This window comes from Perissodus microlepis, chromosome 3 (genome assembly GCF_051167445.1).
Source record: "Perissodus microlepis isolate ML-2025 ecotype Zambia chromosome 3, ASM5116744v1, whole genome shotgun sequence".
NCBI lineage: Eukaryota > Metazoa > Chordata > Actinopteri > Cichliformes > Cichlidae > Perissodus > Perissodus microlepis.
The window spans coordinates 50,272,593-50,284,964 of record NC_140463.1 but is presented as its reverse complement, the minus strand read 5'-3'; the positions used below and the strand labels follow the sequence as shown (position 1 = coordinate 50,284,964).

The 12,372-nt window shown below is 43.6% G+C and overlaps 1 protein-coding gene across 7 annotated transcripts in view; it reads right to left on the bottom strand.

The window, feature by feature from the left end:
* Positions 1-12,372, bottom strand: part of LOC146391788 (protein NLRC3-like) — a 453,804-nt gene that overhangs the window by 415,247 nt on the left and 26,185 nt on the right. For all 7 annotated transcript variants that reach the window (XM_084915584.1, XM_084915590.1, XM_084915663.1 and 4 more), the window contains one exon: positions 10,730-10,903. In XM_084915584.1, the coding sequence (XP_084771710.1) occupies positions 10,730-10,903 (174 nt within the window). The remainder of the gene's footprint in view (positions 1-10,729; positions 10,904-12,372) is intronic.

Below are 12,372 nucleotides of genomic sequence, written 5' to 3'. Positions count from 1 at the left end.
TAGTTTTGTGTTTTGTGTCAGAACAATGAGGCAACTGTTGTCTCCAGACAGAAAACGGAGTGGTACACCTGCTGTCAGACCTGCAGGTATCAGTCCTGTGATGTTCTCCTTTACAGTGGACAGAAATTTTTGCAGTGGCACAAATAATTTGTGTGGCATCTTTTTGAATGCAGAACACCTGATTATTATGTAAATAGTTTGAAATGGTTATAAAAAAAAAGGGTAAAAGGTAAATGGCTGCAAATAACTTTGTTTGCAAAACTTGTGCATATGATTTTAAAATTGACAATTTATATTTGCATTTAAAGTCATGAAATATGATTCAATAAACATGTTTGTGGTTGTTACAGTAAAAATATAAATTTTATCTACTCGAATTTTATGTATTTTGTCTGATTTTAGATCAATTGTGTTAATACAGTATGTCAAAATGAAAACATAACTGTAAATTCAGACACGTGAGGTCTGAATTTACAGTAAAAATGGTACAAACAAAGGCAAAGCAAATAGTAGTTCTCTCAGAAGTAGTTAAAAATAGCTAATTATACCCTGGACCCCAGAGGGTTAAACATTTTTTTTAAAGTAACGTAATAGTTCCTTTTCAAGTAATTAATTACTTTTAGAATCTTGTGACTCAATTACTAAATCAATTATTTTTTTGAAGAAGTAACTATTAACTATAATTAAGTACCTTTTCAAAGTAACTTGCCCAACACTGCTGGGAACAATAACCAGGGGAGAAACTAACATAAAACGTGAACTGGGGTAAAATTAGTACATGAAATCAGGAATGCCTGGTTACAAAACATGAAACAGAAAAGCAGGGAAAGTTAACAGATGAACTGACAATAAACAAAAGGATACAAAGGACTTAAATACACAGAAGAGTAATGAGGGAAGTAGAAACACATGGGGAACACAGCTGACACAAATGAACATGACACTGCCAAACTCAACACACCAAACATGGAACACAAGACTGTCAAAATAAGACAGGAAGTACAGGGAAACAGATACACACACTGAGACAGAGAGAGATGAAAGCCAGGGAACAGAGGAAGGAGAGGTAATAATGGAGAAAGTAACAGAGAGGGAAGAGCACGAGAGATCAAGCGTGGACGAGAGTGGTTGAGAGAGCATGAGGGAGAGACATGATGGGCTGGATGAAAACGAGGAGAGGAAAATGGGAACAGAAAAGGAAAACACACGCACATAAACACAAATCCACAGAGAATCCCAAATCCCAGAGAACTGCTAATAAAACAATATGTATGTGTCTGATACTTAGTGCCAGTGTATTTTATATGTAAGTGTGGTGAGACGGGGTCGGCAGTGCCGTGCAGACGCACCTGCACGGCATCCACAATCATGCCAGCCATGTTAAAAACCCGGAGAAGAAGAGGTTGTGGGGTATTGTGGTCTGCTGCATGTGCGGCTGGCAGCTTGTGAGCTGCAGCCGCAAATAAAAATGGCTCAAAACAACACTTTCTGGACCCACCGTATCTCATTCACACCACACTGGTGCCGATACCCAGGAGGCAGCACAGCAGGTCCTTACCGGAGCCAGGGAAGGGAGGACCCTGGCCCAGATGCTGGCCGAAATGGCAGCCACCCAGTGGGAGCACGAGGCGGGGGCGCGCCGTGGCAGGAAGAGCTACAGGACCAGGCTGAGTGCCACTTGGGGTGAATTGCGGAGCTGGCGATGTTGCTCCAGTCATGGTCAAAACTGCTGCCACCAACCCCACTGGTGGAACCTGGTGGTGGGTAAGCGGTGGGGGAGCCGTCTGGGACACCTCGACAGCTGGAGGTGGTGGACGAGGCGAGCGGGGGTCGACGCCTGCCGGAGGAGGGGCAGCAGCCGGGTGAAGGGCTGCTCATGCGGTGGAGGAGCTGCTCCAACGGGCAGTGGAAGAAGCGCGCCGGGGTCTGCGCCGGCTGGAAGAAGATGGGCCGTTGCGCGAATGGCTGCTCCAGCCGGGAGCGGTGGAGGAACCGTGTGGGGAGACGGAGGTCCCCGCGGCAGGGGAGTCTGCTCGATCCAGGTCCAAGGTTGAGGGGGGTACGGAGGCGTGGCCGGCCTCCAGACCAGTGTCGCCACCACCGCTGGAGGCATGGCCGGCCTCCAGAAGGGACACGGCCCTGTCGTCGGGTTGGAAGCCTGTTGGGATGTAGGTTTGGCTAATCTAAACATTCATACACAGTCAAACTCTGATGGATGCATCGTAGAGCAACTTGGGTTTAGTATCTTCCTCAAACAATATTTGGCCACCCCTTTTCATCATCTATCTAAAACAATCCATGTTATTTTTTTTTCAATACTACCCTCCCTAAAAATTCTACTTTCTTTGACCATTTTCAGGAAGCATGGCCCCTGAAAATGGTCAGGAAGACAACTCTATCCCGGGCAGGGTGAACCTGAATCTTCTGCTCACAGTTATCTAAAAGATAAGATAAGATTAAAGCTGCAAGCAGCGTTATGAGGGCCCTCGCACCCCCGGCGCGTCGAGCCACGCCCAACACCTAAAACCAGCACGTCCGATCTGATGTCACATTGATGGAATTCATGCCTTTAACCACCAGCTAACATTTCATCTCATTCAATCAGGATTATAGTCATCCCACTAGGTGGCGCTCTAACCATTACTGACAAATGGCAAAACATACATTTCCGAGATCGAGTCTCATCACACCTGCGACCTTTGGGAGAGATTGGACATTGTGTTTTGGAGTAACAGCAGATTACTGCTTTTTGGCGAGTGATTGAAACTCCACGTGCCGCCATGACCACCCCGTTTCCCTGAATGTAAAAAGCTTCGCAATTTAACATCACAAAGGTCTTTAGATTCCACGCACTGGAGATCGCATCAATCTGATGAAATCCCTTGGAGGAGTTCGTCAAAGTACGGTGCCTGAAAAGAGGGGAAAATGTCGCCAAAATTGCACATTAATTTTAAAATGGCTGACTTCCTGTTGGATTTGGGATATTGCTCCAAGAGACTTTTTTGTACATCTTGATATCTCCTATAAGCTTACCAGGTTTCAGACACTGACCAAAGATGAAGCTTATACGACCAAATCCCAAGGAGGAGTTCGAAAAAGTTCGAGGCATGGAAATGGCAAAATTAGAGCCAAAATGTCACCTTCACTTCTAAATTGCGGACTTCCTGTTGGGTTTGCGTCAATGGGCCCACAGACTTTTTTGTTCGTCTCGGCATGGTACACATGTGTCCCAGATTTCATACATGTAGGTCATACCCACACGGGGGGCTCGCGTTTTTCATTTTTCTAGGTGGCGCTACTGAGCCAATTTTCCCTGGCCATGTCTGAGGACATTAAAATACGTAAATTTTCACCAGACCTGACGCGTGTGCAAAATTTCATGAGTTTTTGAGCATGTTTAGGCCCTCAAAAGGCCGATTCATTTGCCGAAATAATAATAATAATAATAATAATAATAATAATAATAAACGGAGCAGATACAATAGGGCCTTCGCACTTTTAGTGCTCGGGCCCTAATAAGAAACGGAGCAGATACAATAGGGCCTTCGCACTCTCGGTGCTCGGGCCCTAATAATAATAAACAGAGCAGATACAATAGGGCCTTCGCACTTTTAGTGCTCGGGCCCTAATAATAATAATAAACAGAGCAGATACAATAGGGCCTTCGCACTTTTAGTGCTCGGGCCCTAATAATAATAATAAACAGAGCAGATACAATAGGGCCTTCGCACTTTTAGTGCTCGGGCCCTAATAATAATAATAATAATAAGAAGAAGAAGAAGAAGAAGAAGAAACTGAGCAGATACAGTGGGGCCTTTGCACTCTCAGTGCTCGGGCCCTAATTAGATAAGAAGAACTTTATTTATCTCGAGGGAAATTTTTTTGTCATACACATGCTCAATGCAGCAAGAGAGACAGAGGAGCAGAGGAATAAAATATACAATATGTACAATAGAATACAAGTATACAGTAAAATAAAGTAGGGTAGGATAGTGCAAAATATAATATCAAATAACTGTAACAAGCAACAATATAACTATATCCTGAAAATTAAATAGCTTAGCTTAGCTATCAGTGCAGGTGATTCTAAAAGTGAGATAGTATTGTGCAAATGGATAAAAGAGTAGCAGCATATGATAGGGAGATGAAACAAACATTCAATGAAAAACTGTTCGGTGATATTGCACGGTCTGAATGGAAACAGAATAGCTTTGTTATTAATCCTCAGGAAAATCACCAACAGAGTAAGGAAGAGTTGTACAGTTTTATTTTATTTTACAGTTTTGTTTTATTATTGCCACTGGCACAAAAGATTTACTGTCATGGTGCTGGGTCGTTGACCCAGCGTTTTGGGTTTTATATGATTATTTTCCTCTGTTCTAGTTTATTCTGATTTTGGTATCCTGTGTCCTCCCCTTGTGCCCGGTTTATGTCCCTAAGTTCGCGTTTTGGATTTCCTCTTTTATTCTGAAGGTCTGTGTCTGTGGTCATTGTGTTCAGCTTGTATCCTCCAGTCATTATGTGTATTAGAATCAGCTGTGTCTCCCACCTGTATGCCATTTCCTGGTCTCCTTGTGTGTGTATATATAGTGGGTGTCGGTCTGCGTTTGTTGTCGGCTCGTCTGTGTTCCATGGTGTTTCGTTTCCTCTCTCTGCATCTCTCTGCCCCGCACCCTGTTTCGTATGTCCTCAGGTTTGTTATTTAGTTTTCCCAGTTTAGGTTTCTTTAGTCATTTGTCATTTGCCTGTTTTGCCACTCCGCCACTTGTAAATGAACGTCACTCGTATCATCAGTCACTGCCTGCATTTTGGGTCCTTTTTCCTCCCACACCACACGGCTCGCCCCGGCAGCCGTGACATTTACTGTGGCGGTCAGTTCTGGATTTCAGTGCTGTTAAGGGAAAATTGTACTGAGTAGTCAGTATAAGCTTTTAATGATATAAGTTTATTTGTGATAGAATACTGCATGATGACCTTTTCCTTGCTTAGAACTGATTGTTCTTTTCATTGCTTAGAACTGATTGTTATTTAAAACTGACCTCGCACACACACACACACACACATGCACATGCTCACGTCACTGAACAAATGTATTCATTTTCCTTGTGTATAAATAAAGACAAGTGCAAGAACAGAGTGCGCACTTCACAGGGCCCCCACTCTGATGTGAGCGCTCTGTGAACGCCCTTGCAAGTAAAAACCTACAGCGTGTGTGTCTCCACTCTCTGACTCTCAGCTGAAGAAGTGTCATTTAGAATAAATCTCTGGACAGGTGCGATGAGTCTTTTGCTGCAAGTGCTCCGATGGTCCATCATGGAGGCGCGCATGGGGTGGGAGGGGTTATCCATGATACAAAGAAAATTTTTTTATCATTCTCCTCTCAGACACCTCCAGGTTCTCCAGTCTGACACCCAGGACAGAACCAGCCTTTTTAATCAGTTTGTTCAGGCTGTTGGCTTCGGCTGTCTTCACCCCACTGCCCGAGCACACAGCTGCAAAGAACACAACACTATCTACCACAGAGTGATAGAACATTGTCAGCATTTTCCTACAAACATTAAAGGACCTGAGCTGCCTCAGTAGGAAAACCGACTCTGCCCTTTTTAAAGACAGCATTAGTGTTCTTGGTTCAGTCCAGTTTACAGTCCAAGCGTACCCCCCGGTACAGGGAGTCCTCCACGATCTCTACATCAGCCCCTCTGATGGTGACAGGGGTAGGAGTAAAGTAAAGTCCATGATCTCTTATACAGCCCACAATGGCAGAGTCATCAGAGAATTTCTGCAGATGGCATGACTAATGACTTGTACCTGAAGTCAGACGTGTAGAGGGTGAAGAGAAAGGGTGATAGGACCATCCCCTGCGGCGACCCCATACTGATCAGGATGTTATCCGAGTGGCAGCCCTTCAGCCGAACATGCTGTGGTCGACTTGTTAAATAGTCCGTGATCCAAGCTACCACTGGGGCGTCCACCTGCATTTCTGTGAGCTTATTCCCCAGCAGTGATGGTCTGATCGTGTTAAAAGCACTAGAGAAGTCAAAGAACATGACCCTCACAGTGCATCCAACAATGTCCAGGTGAGAATAAACCTGGTCCAGCAGGTAGATGATGGCATCCCCAACACCGATATGGGGTTGATAAGAAAACTGCAGGGGGTCCAGCCAAGGCTCCACCAACAGGCGCAGATTTCTCAGGATGAATCTCTCCACCGTCTTCATAACATGTGAAGTCAGAGCCACTGGCCTGTAGTCACTGGGGGTTGACGGGTTAATCTTCTTAGGGACAGGAACCAGGCAGGATGTCTTCCAGAGTGATGGGACCCTCTGCAGTTTCAGACTCATGTTGAAGAGCCGATGCAGAACTCCAGAAAGCTGGGAAGCACAGAACCTGAGGGCTCTGGGACTGACACCATCCGGGCCAGCAGCTTTACTGGAGTAGAGTCTGCCCAATTCCCTTTTGATGTCATCTTCTGAAAGGGACAGGGTGAGACAGGCTGAGGGGGCAGCAGGAGAGGGGGGAGGAGAATGGAGTAGATGGAGAAGATGAGAAGAGTTGGGTGTGGAGGTGGGAGACGCATGGCAGTCGAACCTATTGAAGTGTAGATTTAGGTTGTTTGCACTTTCAACGTCCCCATCCATCCCAACACCTTTTTTTTAAGCCAGTAATTGCCCGCATTGCATTCCACACCTCCCTGTTGTTTTCCAGCCTCCTCCTGTAAGTCTCTCTTCCCTCTGCAATCTTGGCTTTCAGCTCCTTCTGCACCATTTTCAACTGATGTATGTCCCTGTTTCTGAAAGCTCTTTTTTTCTTGTTCAGAGTCACTTTGATGTTCTTACTTACCCAGGGTTTATTGTTGGGGAAGCCAAGAATGTTTCTCTTGGGAACCACAGTGTCCACACAGAAGTTGATGTAATCCGTAACACAGCCTGTGAGATTGTCAACATTGTCCTGATGAGAATCACAAAGAACATCCCAGTCCGTTGCCTCAAAGCATCCCTGCAGTGTCTCTTCTGACTCCCTTGTCCATGTTATAACTGTTTTTATAGCTGCAGGTTGTCTCTGAAAGGCAGGTTTGTAAAGTGGCTGGAGGTGGACAAGGTTGTGAGCTGCCCTGCCCAGAGGAGGGAGAGGGATGGAGGTGTATGCCTCAGTAGCATTGGCATAAAACAGGTCCAGTGTTTTATTGTCTCTGGTTTTGCAGTCCACATACTGATTGAATGTGGGTAGAACAGTAGAGAGGTTTCGTGTGCTTAAAATCACCCGTTACAGCCACAAACGCAGAGGGGCTTTGATTCAGAAGATCCGCTGTCGCCGAGCTGATGATGTCATAAGCCTGCGCTGCGTTGGCGTCAGGGGTGATGTAAACAATGATGATAATGGCGAGGGAAAAATCTTGCAATAAATAATATGGTTGAAGACCGACTGCTAACAGTTCAATATGTTTGTTACACACAGCCTTGACGTGACTGGGGGAACACCAGCGGTTGTTAACATAAAGAGCGAGTCGTCTTCCCCTCTTCTTCTCGCTGCTGCCTGGGTCCCTGTCCGCTCTCACACACGTAAATCCGTTTAGATCAACCACCAGATCCGGGATGTTTTCATGCAGCCATATCTCCATGAAACACATAACACTGCATTCTCGGAAAACTTTCTCTGTCCTTGTTAGCGTCACGATCTCATCCATCTTGTTAACCAGCGATATGACATTACCAGTCACTACTGACGGGAGAGCAGGACGGAATCTTTTCCTCCTCGGTCTCCATGCATTCCTGGCTCTGCAGCCGTGGTAGTACCTTTTGATCACCGCAGGGATCTTGTGCTGAATACCGGCATGGCTATGATGTCTGAGTCCCAGCAGCTGGTCTCAGCTATAGACAAAGGGGCAGTGTGGCATCGCGGTCATCACAGTAGTTTTACACGGAATTTTGTGTCCAAACAAGGATAAAAATTTCTCAGTTGGTTTTTCAGTTTATACTTTTTGTGTAATTAAGTAGAAAAAAAGAAATAAATAAGAGCAAAAGAAAGAAAGAGGAAAGTAATTTTCAAATGTAGAGAGCATGTTAGACAGGCTGCTATCTGAGACGATGCCGGAAGTAATATAAAAACCCACCTACAAATTCTCACATTGTTTTAGCAAAGTTGCTGTAACGCTAAACTTACGGGCGTTTTGACTGCGCGACCACGGCGCCGCATTTTCATTAATTATAACAAAATAAACAAAGTAAATGACTCACCGTTGAGTGGATCGAGTGAGAGTGCTAGAGAATTGTGTATCAATATGGTTGTCATTGTGAAAGATGATTAGATCTTAAGCAAGAATGCTCACCTCTGTTTTACACACACACACACACACACACACACACACACACACACGTCTGTTCATGTCTGAACAGAGTTTTGTCATGTTACTTTTGCACTATTACATGGCTTGATTAAAGTACACATTACTTTACGGGGCAATCGTGGCTGAAGAGTTGGGAGTTCGCCTTGTAATCGGAAGGTTGCTGGTTCGAGCCCCGGCTTGGACAGTCTCGGTCATTGTGTCCTTGGGCAAGAAACTTCACCCGTTGCCTACTGGTGGTGGTCAGAGGGCCCGGTGGCGCCAGTGTCCGGCAGCCTCTACTCTGTCAGTGCACCCCAGGGTGGCTGTGGCTACAATGTAGCTGCCATCTCCAGTGTGTGAATGTGTGTGTGAATTGGTGGATGACTGGATGTGTAAAGCGCTTTGGGGTCCTTAGGGACTAGTAAACAAATATACAAATACAGGGCATTTACCATTTACCATAAGGCTGACATCTGGGACCAGAGCTGAAACTGTTCTAGGCCAGCACAGGGCTAGAAGTGTGTCTGCAAATGGCCCGTGACTGCACACAACTTACACATGGCCCACAATCTCTTTGCAAGAGGTGGCCTGCGCAAGGCCAGTGGCAGACACACTTGTGGTCCTGTGCTGGCCCATGTGTAGATTACCTCTGGCAAACCTGGTCTGGGCCACCAAAGGGCCGTCATTCTTTGCGGTATGTGGGCCATGTGTAAGCACATTGTGTGGGACAGATCCGGGCCATACCAATTTTGCTATGTGGGATATTATATCATATCATATCATATCATGTCATGTCACATCATATCACTTCAAACCGAGGTGATTCAGTAATGCTGCACTAATAAATTAGACTAACTATTCATTTTAGCTAAAGTTATTAAGTTAGCTAAAGACTTGGGATGCTGTGTAGACATAAATAAACCTAAAATTGTCAAGATCCTGGGTCTTTTGACCCAGCGTTTCGAGTTTTAGTTTATTTTGATGTTTATGGTCTATGTTTAAGTTCATTAAGTTATTCAAGTTCATTTGTTTATTATATTCCCCTTGTGTTTTCAACCCGTGTGTAAAAGCTCCCTTGTCCTTGATGTGTTTCATGTCTGTGTTTCTTATGTTGTCAAGTTCATGTAGTCATGTCTGCGTTTCATTATGTTTCCTGATTTGTTTTGAAGAGGTCCTGTGTTCTGTGTTTAGTTTTACACTCTGCTTGTGACGTCGCTATGTTCATGTGTGTCAGCTGTTTCCCCATGTGTTTCCCACTTCCCTCATTAGCCTCCTGTGTGTATTTAGTCCGTGTGTTTTCAGTCATTCCTTCTCAGGTCGTCTGCTGTGTTCATGTCCAGGTTTTTTACATGTCTCCATGCCAGGTTCCATGTGTAAGGTGTTAGTTCATCCAGTTTAGTTTATTGTTTAGCCTCATCTTTGCCTTTTTTTTGTACTTCTTTGCCAGCCCTTAATAAATGGCTCGTTTTTGTTATTCCACGACACGTTTCACATTCTGTTTTGGTCTGCATTTGAGTCCTTTTTCGCAACACATACAGTTTCCCCCTGCCAGACTGTGAAAAAATATGATGTTTTGGACATTCATTTGCATGTTTCCCTAATGTAGGGGTCTCTGCAAGCATACAGGGCTCTGAGAAGGTACAACACGACAACTTTGGAATCATATTTGTTTGTCAAAGTTGAAAACAAGGCAAACTATGCTAAATTAGTGTTTTTAGCTAACAGCTACAATAAGCATAAAAGTTACTGTACGGCTATTATTTTTAACATGACGCTTGTTCTTATACATGTTATACATTTATTAACAACCTGAGATACACTGGTCATTCAACATGACAACTGACTTCTTAATCTAGCTCCAACTCAAGATGCTGTAGATTCCTGTCAGTAACACTTTCGGTCCCCTTGTAAAACATAGTTCTATTAATCTGTGCTTGATTACTCTGGAACCAGAACCGAATGTAAGTGCCAAAAAGAAATGAAGTTTGGAACTGAAATTTAACTGTAGAACTGAAACTGAAGGGTGAGAAGTGAAACTGAAATTATTCGAGAGGTATATTTTTTTTTAAAAAAAATACAGCTTTAAAGCAAATGAATTCATTTTCAAACTATATAATTCAATTTCAATTTAGTGACGATCATTTTTAAACCAATACATTGAATTTCAAATTAGGCTAATTCAAATTCAGTTTTAAAAAGCATTTATTTAAGTTACAATTCAGATTCAATATGATATTATATATATATATATATATATATTAAATTTGAATTTAACTTATTAAAATTCCGTTTCTGATGGCACAAAATTCTGCCCATACATTTTATATAATTAAAATTATAATGAAATAGTAATATAATGATGATAAAATTAACACTTTGGTAATCATAAGAAAACTGAATCTTGACCTGAGAGTTTCCAGTGCACAATGTGGACTCTCCAGTCCTGCAGACAGAAGGATCACTCCTGAATCCTGCAGGTCGTTGTTACCCAGGTCCAGCTCTCTCAGACTAGATGACTGGGAGCTGACAACTGTGGACAGAACTTCACAGCTTCTCTCTGAGAGTTTACAGGCACTCAGTCTGAAAACAAATAATTATTGTTAACAAATAAAATAACTTAATATCGAACATACTCAGATAAAGAAACAAATTACAAAAAGTAAGGCAATTTGTGTTTGGTCGATTATTTCTTTGTGGGTTGCACGTATTAAAAACTTGCCAAATCATTTTTCCCAAATCTAAACAGGTTATTCTGCAAATGGTTTAGCTTCTAGTACCCTAGGTACTGACAATCAGGTGCCTAATTGGTGCCTGATTAGCAGCACTTATGAGAATACTTTTATATAGAAACAGAAACCAGTGAAGAGCTGCTATATTAGCTACTAAATCTAGTTTTGTACCTGCTGACCCAGGCGTAAAGTACTGTTGTTCACTTTCATAATTCTAATATTTCTAAATATTTGTCATGGCTGGGGAGCAGTCATGTGGAGTATTGAAAAAAAAAAGGATCCAAAATGCAGGTACTGGCTGGGGTGCGAGTGAGTGTTTATTTACAGAGGTGATAAGGTGACAAAAACAGGAAGAGCAGAGCGGGGAGTAAACAAACCTAAACTGGGAAAACTAAAGAACTAAACTAAACCAAACACTCACGGGAGGAGGAGCAAAATGCACAAAGAAAGATGGCAGAGAGACGCAGAATGAATACCGGGTAACACAGAGTAATGCAGACTGACATGGAGTTAAACAGACGACGCGACAGAGAGCACAGGAAAACACAGGGCTAAAATACACGGGGAGTAATCAGGGAATGGGCCACAGGAGGGAGACACAGCTGGGAGAAATTAGGCTAACGAGACAGGGGAGAGGTAAAACTGAACACACTGACATGAGACATGAACTTTCAGAATAAAACAGGAAACTAACAGACACAGAGAACCAGACAGGACACTGAACTTGACAGGCAGACTCAAGAGCAGACACAATAACACCATGGACAGACAGAGGGAACACAGGCAGGCATGAAACAAAAACACTAACACATAGCAAACCTAAACAAAAGACAAAACAGAATAAATGAGAACAAAGAATAATATAAAGAAACAAAAAACACCGAGTCCTCAGACTCAGGACCATGACAATATTGTTGCTAGATACCATTAAAAACATTATAATTTATTACTACAACCATGATACAACCCTGCATTTGGTAACTGGTAAATGGACTGATTCTTATATAGCGCACTCAGTGTGTGTTATACACTACGCCTGTCATGGCCTGCTGTCCTCACCGGGTGCCCTGCCATGGTGTTGTGTCCTCATGTTCCCTGTTTCCTCATCTGTGTGTGTGTGTGTCATGTTCTGGTCTCCCTGCAAGTCCGAGCCCGAAGAGTGGTGTCCCTGTCATGGGACTCGCCGCACCAGAAAGCAATCACACACCTGCAGCTGATCAGTCTTAGGAGACTGACTGAGCACCTGTCAGAGCTGGATCATTGTCTGAGAAACCGATCTCGAAAACAGGTGGATTAAGCTGATGCATGGGTTTTGGGAAC